Raw genomic sequence first — 9,416 nt, 5'->3', positions numbered from 1 at the left:
TGTAAACAGTTTAAGAATTTATAAAATAGATCACTGAGGATGGGCATAGGCATGAAAGCGTTTTGATGAAGTAAAAAATTAAAGGTAAGAATGTTTCTCTAATTCTGTGCTTTGTGGAGGCTGAAAGAATATTATATTTTATATATAGATATTTACGTACAGAGGAAAAAATGGGCTATAAAAAGTTTAACTTAAATAATAAAAATATTTTTATAAATGCAAGAAGATTATAGTTGTTAATAAGACTTCCATCTGTTTTAGGCATTAATGTTAGTTGTTTATATGTTCTTTGATATGTAATTCATATATTTGTTTATCTGCAATATTGAACTTGAATGAACAAATAAAGCAGACTAATGTCCAATCACTTGTTAGTATAAGATCCTAGTCCTATGGTGTTAAATAGCCAGGTTAAAAAAAAATAGTTTGATTAATTCTATTATCACAATAAATTTAACACCAAATTAATCATTGTATTCATAGTTTTAATACAGGTTATGAAAAGTGTCAAGCTCTTATTAACTTTGACATTGTGGATTTTTGGAAAATTAAAAGAAAAAAAAAGTTAAATACATCTACAATAGCAACACCCATATCTGACCTCTGTATAACTGACTCCTTGGTACATCCAACCAATACAGTACAGTACTGTTGATATATATGTACATGCTTAAAGTTATGTGTTGAATCATCGCAACTGACTGTCATATTATCGCATTGTATCGATGGAAGTACATACTGTACAGTCTTGTATATATATGAGGAATAAAAATTTGTTTTAATTTAACCAGTACACTACAGTAGTACATGTTTGTTAACACATAAGCACATTGATAGTGTTGCTGTTACTGTGAATTTTGCAAACAGGCTATCGAGTCTTTGTTAGTTTTTATTGTGTGTGTGTTCACTAGTGGCTACTCAAAATGAAAACGTGTAGTGTGTTCATTGCAACAGAAGCTTCAAAGTGCTTGAATGACTTGATAATGGTGAGTCTGTGCATAGATTTTCTTTAGAATTGAGTTAGCATTACACAATTAAAATTGGAGGATAAACAGAAAGGCCCTCAAAGCACATACACTGACTGCTGAAAGAGAATATGTATTAAAAAACTGAAAAAATGCTAATAAAGCCAAAATCGGAACTCTTAGAGTATTATGGCTTTGGTTCTGCCAAGAATGACAGAAAGGAACTCCTTTACCTGAACCCATTATTAAAGAGAAAGTAATGGATCTATACAAGAAACTAGAAGGGGAAGATGAAACACCCACAGCAAGTGAGGGATGGCTTCACAGGTGGAAGAAATGCCATTGAATTTGACAAGTTGCCATTGTTGGGGAAAAAATCGTCAGCCAATGATGCTGCTTCAAACGAATCTGTGGTAAAATTTAAAAAGCTAGTTGAAGATAACAATCTGAAACCTGATCGACTGTGTACAATATTGAGACAGAAATAAATTACAAAATGCTCCTGAAAAGAACTCTTGCATAGAATTACAACTGTTTTATGCAGTAATGGCATAAACTGCCATTATTTGTTATTGGGAAGTCCAAAAGACACAGTGTTTAAAAATGTAAACTTACCTTCACTACCTGTTTATTATTATAACCAGGATTCTGCCTGGATGAACTGCTTTTAAGAACTGGTTTTTTAAAAACTGGATAATTTTAAGAACTGATTTTAGGATGAATTTGGATCATTAGTTGAGTAGAACTCAAAAATCTTCCATTAAAATCTCTTTTTCTTTTGAGTAACGCACCAAGTCATCCAAATGAAAATTAATTACAAAAAGGAGAAATTAAAGTAATATTCCTACCTGCTCATTTCACACCTCTAATCCAACCTATGGAACAGGGCATGGTCATGTGGCTAAAAAAAGGTACAGTGGAAGATATATTGGTTCCATTCTTGAAAAAACAAAGGACTACATCCTTTTTCAAGCAATAAAAGAACTAAACATTAAAGATGCGATTTACATGGTTGCAGAAGCCTGGGAGGAAATGAGTGAAACAACATTAAAAATTCATGAGGAAAACTGTAGCTTGTAGTTTGAAGCCAGAAAACAATATTTGCACAGAAAATGAAGCTGGTGATGATCACATAAAAGCAGTGGTCCAAGATCTACAAGCTATACAGCCTGATATTGGACATGGCAACCTAACACAATGGCTTGCTGAATATGATGTTGATGAAGCTAGCACTACTGAAGAATTGAATGATGATCAGATAATTGCTACAGTTGTGCAACAGAATCCCACGATGAAGACTAAAGTTTCTCATACAGATACCAAGCATGCATTCAATATTGCTCTATGGTATTTAGAACAGCACCCGAATTCAACGCCTATGATTATTTTATGGGCAAAGAAGTGGAGACACACCAGCCATATCCAGGATGTCAACTTTAAAACAAAAGTGATTTAAGTAATTTTCCATTAATAACAAATTGTTTTGATCTAGTTACTTTTGTATTATACTAACTGGCCATAATTGAGATAAAGAGCAAAATATGTAGTGTTTTTTAAAACCATTGTATAGTACATATAATATATTTCACTTTTATTTGAACTTTTTATTTAAAAAAAAAAACTACAATGTTTTATTTTGTTGCATCACTGAGCTTATGTTTTTTATCTCTTCAATAATAATAAAATATTTCTTTCAATTACACCACATAAGTAAAATTAAAAATTTCTTTATTTACAGTTCTTTAGAATGCCATAAAACATCCTGTTTTTAATTATATTTGCATTCTATTAATGATTTTTTACTCCTCACAATATCTGACCTTTTATTCATTTCGACCATCGTTTGGTTCCATGGGTGATGGGTAAATGGGATTTTACTGTAGTAGAAATTGAGAAGAGACTGCAGGTAACAGAATATAGGGAGAAGAGAAAACAGTAACCTCAAAACAGATAGTTTATACTTCCTGTTTTATAAACATTTTTTTAATGTACTGATTGTCTTTATTTACTTTATATTTCAGTACAGCGGAGAAAAAAGATTCACCCAATTGGTAAAGGGATAAATAAAAAAAAATTCTATATCATTTCTTCCCACTACAATTCATATTCAAATACCTCCCCCCAATTTATCTCCTCGTTACTCTACACTTCATGCACCATTATTACTCTCTAGGTCTTTACTTCAAAATTCTTCCACTCATTTGCTTGCAATCTGTTCTGCCTAATCTTCTCTACAAATTACTCTAACTTTCTTTCTTATCTCCACAATCTTTAAATGATTTTTTTTTTTCAACAGTATTTCTGAGAATCTAATTCAAGCAATTATGAATTTGTAGGAAACAAAAAAATCTTCTGATTTTTATAATTTGAAAAATTATTTATCAAAAGAAAGTTTTTTCTTTTATTATTCTTTGACAGGGATGGTTAACATATGACTCTTGTTTTTTCCCTGTTTAATTAAAACTTAGCAGGTTATTCCAATGGAACCATTTTGAGATCCATTTTTTGTTTATTATGGTAATAGCTTAACTTTGTTTCTCTTGCCTCTACCAGTTTTATATTGTTATGAAAATGCATTTCTGCTATTCATCACCGAACAAGAATGGTGCAAAGACTAACCTCTGGGATATGGGGCAGCAAAAGATTGGTTCGCATTTAATGGATTTTCTTAAATTAGAATAAAATGCAAATGAAGCATTCAGATTGAAGGATGTTAATAATGCTTACTAATGGTAAGTTTATAATCATTTTATTTAGACCTTGCTCTCTCTGAGGTCAAGTTTGTCCAGAATCTCTGCTTCTGTGTTTCCTTAAATTGAAAATTATTAATTTTTAAAATTAATTACAGTTTAGCTAAAAAAAAATATCTAAGTTTGAGCCATTACAACTTTATTAAAACTCATATTATGTAACAGATTAAAGGGTGTTCTTTTGCTCATAATGGAATGGTTAATAAAAATTAATTTGCAAGTGTAAAAAATGTACCACACAATTTTATTAATTTATTTAGACAACAAACAGTGTGCTCCTCTACCTTAAAGGAAATTCAGAATAGCATAATTTTCTTGCCTTTTTGTGGTTTCAAATCAAAATAATAAAAGCTCAGAAAGTGTTTTCTTTTGTTAGACAAATACAATAAAATATATTTTTATTGATAATCTATTTCTACAATGTTAATTATCAATACTTTAGTTATGTCTCTCTGTTTTATTGGAATATCTTCCTCTTACAATTGTAGAATTTCTACAATTTAACGGTTGACCTGCTTTAATTATTCTCTCGTGCAATATCCAATGGGTAGAAACTCCAGAACTTTAAAAGCAAATAATTCTCATCTAAACACTGTTCTTAGAGAACTATTTTCTTAATTTCCAAATCTTCACATCTGCTTTTATTTAAATTTCTTTTAACTTAAGACCGAATCAACCTTAAACATATGTTTAGTTTTTAGTACCTACATCTTTTATTTTTTGTTTTTAATAAACAAGGGAATGTTATACAGAAATCAATAAATTCTCTGAAAAATGTTCTGAGTTGTTCTACAAGTAGTACATTGTTAATGCACTTAACAACCAAAAGAGACAACAGTAAAATACAAATTGAAGGTTAGTAATAAAAAATTAAATAACAGTGGAACATTAACATTAGTGGTACAATTGAACAACATTTTAAAATTAAGCATCTGTTCCACACAGTATGTTTAAAATGTATATCTGTTTTATGAATAATATTCTATCAGAAAAAAATAAATCAAATTAATTTTAATGATTAATAATTTTATTTATATACAAATCTGTAAGATTTGTTGCATTTGAACTACATGTGCTGTTTCAAGTTACATCAACCATAATAAATTTCAATAATAATTTTTTTCTGATAAGTTCTCTACTAGATGAGAAAATGCATTCTTTCTTGACAGAAGTATATTAATTTGTTGCTTTACACACTACCTATCCCTGTTTTCGTTATTGGCTGTGGGATACGTAAAATATTTGAGGTATAAGAGAGGCACTATCCACAACTGTTTTCTCTGAGCCTGTATTATACTTGTATTAAATTATACAGCATGTCCCTGACGTGAACAGAGGGAAGGTATTGCTTTCAAAACTGAATAAACCTGCCTTTTGTTGGGCCTGGCATGCTGATGTGTAACTGCATTTTTGACGTAATGAAGAAGTCAGTGAAACCACTTCACTCCTCAACTGCATTAAGACTGGAATGGATGCTTGCTACCTTGAGAACAGATATACCAGTTTCAGGAGTAACTTTTATCTCATATCAGGTTTGCTGATATGACATAAAAGAAAAAAATCAATAAAAGAAAAAAGAAAAATATCAGTTAACATACAAAAGATCATATGTAAATTATTTTAGCTGTCACTGAAAATAAATTAAACATGTATTATACAAGTGTTAATAAAGAAAGTAAATTCAATCTGTAATATTAAATGTTTTATTATTTGCAAAAAGTTATAATTTATTATTTAACACAGTCTCCAACAAAACGAGACTTCTAATATTACATAAGCTTTTCAATTCCATTATCACAAAATCCTGTCATCTGCAACTGAAGCCTCTCCCATACATTGATAGCAACTCATACAACATTTTTACATGCATATGAGCTAACTAGGTGAGAAATACGGGTTGTATGGAAGGTGGTCAAATACTTTAGAGCTGAATTTTGGGGCTGTGCATAGCAGTATGTGGTGGGCATTACAGTGCAAGAAAATGAATACAAAGCTAAACATGAATTTACGTAATAGAAGAGATTAGGAAGATCAGCTTTACCTGGTAAGGACTTCAGCCCTTTTATGGACTATAACTGTTCAACCATCAGATAGGCAGCGAGTCCCCTGGATAAGTTCACTGACGAAACCAGCCCACTGAATCACACACTATATTTAGTACAGATTCAGAAGGCACGTGACCAAAACCTACACAATATCATGGAGAAAGATATAATCAAGAATAAGGAAAAAAGGAAGATGGAAAGAAAAAGACAAAATATCCACAAAGAGATCATGGAATGAGAAAAACCCAAAACAATGAACCACTTTAACATTCCTCCTGCCAAAAAAATTCTACTACATCACAATCTTTAAGAAAACAGTGGTACTTTTACATAGGGTGATAAAAATATCAAATAAGCCCCTACAAGAATATGATAAAAACTTAATTGTGGAAAACTTAAATCCAATTATCCTTTAATTAATTGTGACAACCGGTAGTTTGAATGCAAAGTTAAAAAATCAAAATTTGATATATTTCAAACTATATTAACTAAAATGTTGGTTAGTTGAATTCACTCGACTGGTTAGTTGAACTTAGTCATAGCCAATTATTTTCAGTCTAGTTAATGTAGTTGAAATCTGTTTCACAATTGGATTAAGATAAAAAGCTTTGCTTATATAGTTGTGTAATTGCCACTTTGTATATTATTAACTTTCCTTTTTTATAAATTAGAGGTAAAATTCCTAATCTGTTGCATCCTAACACTCTATACTAATATATTGATCTCAATAACATATGTATCAGATGTTATTAGTGATAAGTTTCTTAATATTAGGATAGAAAATGAAATTGGGAAATCTAAATCTGTAAGTCCACTCTTATGATCATAACCATCATACTTATCTGGAAAAATCTAATAAAAAGGCTACAGGTTGAAGATTATTTTCTTAAAAACTTATTGGTTTTCTGAATCTTATTACAGTCAATCACTTTTTTACATTTTCTGTAATAAATGTTACATTTTTACAAATTGATTTAAATATTAGGGCTTACCTAGGTAGTGGGATAATTCCTGCATCATATATCACATATTTAATTTTATTCTTTCCTTAAATTATAGAAAAATATAGAGAAAATTTTCTAACTTGTTGCATTGTAACATTTTTATACTAAATTAATATTTTAAACAAAACCTCATAATTTAATAAAACGACAGGAAATTAATCAAATACCCATTGTAATGATTTCAAAGAAGCATAATATAACGTATTGAAATGTTAAATAGATTTCTTAAAATGTTATTGAATTTTATAATAGCATTTTTATTTGAATTTTTTCAGATTAAGTGGAATAAATATTATATTTTTATTATTTGTAAATCTTGTAATTGTCACTTTGTATACCACATATTCATTAACATCTCTTATTTAAATTATTTAAAACAATATTTAATATAAATTCTGTCTCTTTTGATACTAAATCAAGGTTGTTATGCACATTTATGATGAAATATAAAAGGTCCCTTGGTTGACTGAAATACCTTATGTGATGCTTATCTCAGAATGTTGAATATAACTTTCTTAAAATTAATATTTGCTTAATTTTATTATCACTATTTTTTCCATGTGTTTAGTAGAGTTAATATTAGCCCAGAGATCACTATTTCATAAATTATTGTACTTGGATTCATTAATTTCATTTTTCATTTGAATTACTAGTCCATAATTAGAATAGTACTGATAAATTGCTTAAACCTTAACACACACGTAAAGAGATTAGGCCAAAAATTGATTTACTGTTAAGCAGGAAAATCTCAGGTTTTGAATTTTATATAGAAAAAAGCATATCTCATATTATTTACTTGATCAATGATATGAGTAGAACCAGAAATTAATTGTATATAAATAAGGTTAACAAAATAATGTTATTCTTTTACCTTAAATTTCCTTACACTGAAATATACAAATTTTATTTTAAAAGTAAGTCAATTATAAATTAAATACTTATAACAGAATTTGAATAATAATAATATTGAAGTCATATTATGCAATGAACAGCTGATCGGCCCATGTAATAATTAACTCAATAGCACGAGACTGATAAACTGTATCTACAAGTGAATTAATTGAGGATTGACCATCTGATGTGCGTAAAAGTGTAGGCCCAAACACAATACCTAAATTACTTGGAGACATATTGTTGATGTCATCTTGATTTGACACTCTTTTTAAATGTTGTACTATAATCTTAACAGTGTTGTAGTAATTCTTTGGTAATTTCATTATAATTTTTCTTAATTCTTCTACTGCTGTACTCAGTTCTTTGTTAGAACCACACGGCCAGTGTTTTGCAAATCTGAAAAAAGCAATCTTACTAATTAAATAATCGATATAATTAGTTTAACCTAGATACAGTAATGAATAAATACATATTCAGAATTTTGTAAATCACAGCTATGAACAAAAAGAAACTCAAAAATTCAATATTAAGTCAATCTATTAAACTATCAACATAATGCATTTAACTGGGAGTTATTAAAATTATGTTATTGTTTTTAATGTTTTTCTCTATTCAGCTTACTATCAAATAAGACGCATATAATATTAAAAATAGCTCATCAGCTGCCAGGTGGAACCAAAAAAAATGGTTTAAATTTACATGGTTGGAGAGCACATGGGCTCCCATTGCCCTTAAAAACGAAGGAGAGGCATACCATCCCCCCCCCCAGATCCAGTATAAATCTATACAAGGACCTTCCCTTAGTCATGGCGTGCCATTCTTGCTGCCATGTTTCCATGGCGAGGCTGTAAAGCCTCCTCCGCAGATGGGAGATGGGCAACTATTTGAAATTTAGAACCGGTGCATAGAGCTCACAGTTCCACTCTGGTACAGGCCCGGCTCGAAACCGCATTCCCAATACCTCGGCCTCACTACCTCTTCGCAATTTCCACATGGCCGCCCGAACTTTCACTACTACATCGATTGGGAGAGCCTTTCCCAATAGAGTAGTAGCCTTGTAGGAGGTTGTTTTGAAAACAACAGTGCATACAATTAAGGGTCTGCGCTGGGTACTCCTTACACTTTGAATAAGTGCACGATTTCTTTCCAACCTATGTTCCCAAACGGACGACGCATAACAGGTCATCTTTCGAAAACATCTCGTTACACTATGTACAAATGACGGCCTGACAGACCGTAATCCTTTTGAGCAATCCCCCTAAGCTTGTGTATCACAGAGACGGCGTCCGCCGCTACTTGCCTAATGTGGTTGCTAAACAGCAACTTCTCATCAAACAAAACACGTAGGTACTTATGAACTCAGCCCTTATGATTACACAGCCTTTATATTTAATACAGGGGTTACGACTGTATCATAATTTGTCTGCACTCTTGAGAAGCATAAACTTTGAATTGAGCAAAGAAATCCTTAAATGTTGAAAGTCCATCCAGCCCTCTGCTGTTGACAAAGCCGCCTGCGCTCGGTCTTCTAATTGCGTTCGTGAATTACCACGAACTAACAAAAGAAAGTCATCGGCGAAAGCCTGGGCCGTGACACCTTCCAGGAATGTCAGTCCCAGAAATCCGTCGAATACCAAGTTCCACAGCAAGGGACCGAGAACGGAGTCCTGCGGGCTTCCCCTGTTGACGGATTTTTCCACAACTAGGTGCGCATCCTTAAACAGAGCCAAGCGATCCAACAAGTAGTCACGTAGTACG

At 31.3% G+C, this 9,416-nt stretch overlaps 1 protein-coding gene across 3 annotated transcripts in view; it reads right to left on the bottom strand.

Annotated features, from left to right (window-relative positions):
• Positions 1-5,404: 5,404 nt before the first annotated feature.
• Positions 5,405-9,416, bottom strand: part of LOC142323150 (rho GTPase-activating protein 45-like) — a 41,916-nt gene continuing 37,904 nt past the window's right edge. For all 3 annotated transcript variants that reach the window (XM_075362420.1, XM_075362421.1, XM_075362419.1), the window contains one exon: positions 5,405-8,054. In XM_075362420.1, coding sequence (XP_075218535.1) covers positions 7,742-8,054 — 313 coding nt within the window. In that variant the 3' untranslated portion in view covers positions 5,405-7,741. The remainder of the gene's footprint in view (positions 8,055-9,416) is intronic.

Source organism: Lycorma delicatula, chromosome 4, assembly GCF_047948215.1.
Source record: "Lycorma delicatula isolate Av1 chromosome 4, ASM4794821v1, whole genome shotgun sequence".
In the NCBI taxonomy this organism is placed as follows: Eukaryota; Metazoa; Arthropoda; class Insecta; order Hemiptera; family Fulgoridae; genus Lycorma; species Lycorma delicatula.
Note: the sequence above shows the minus strand (reverse complement) of the source record. Positions and strands in the feature narration are given on the sequence as shown.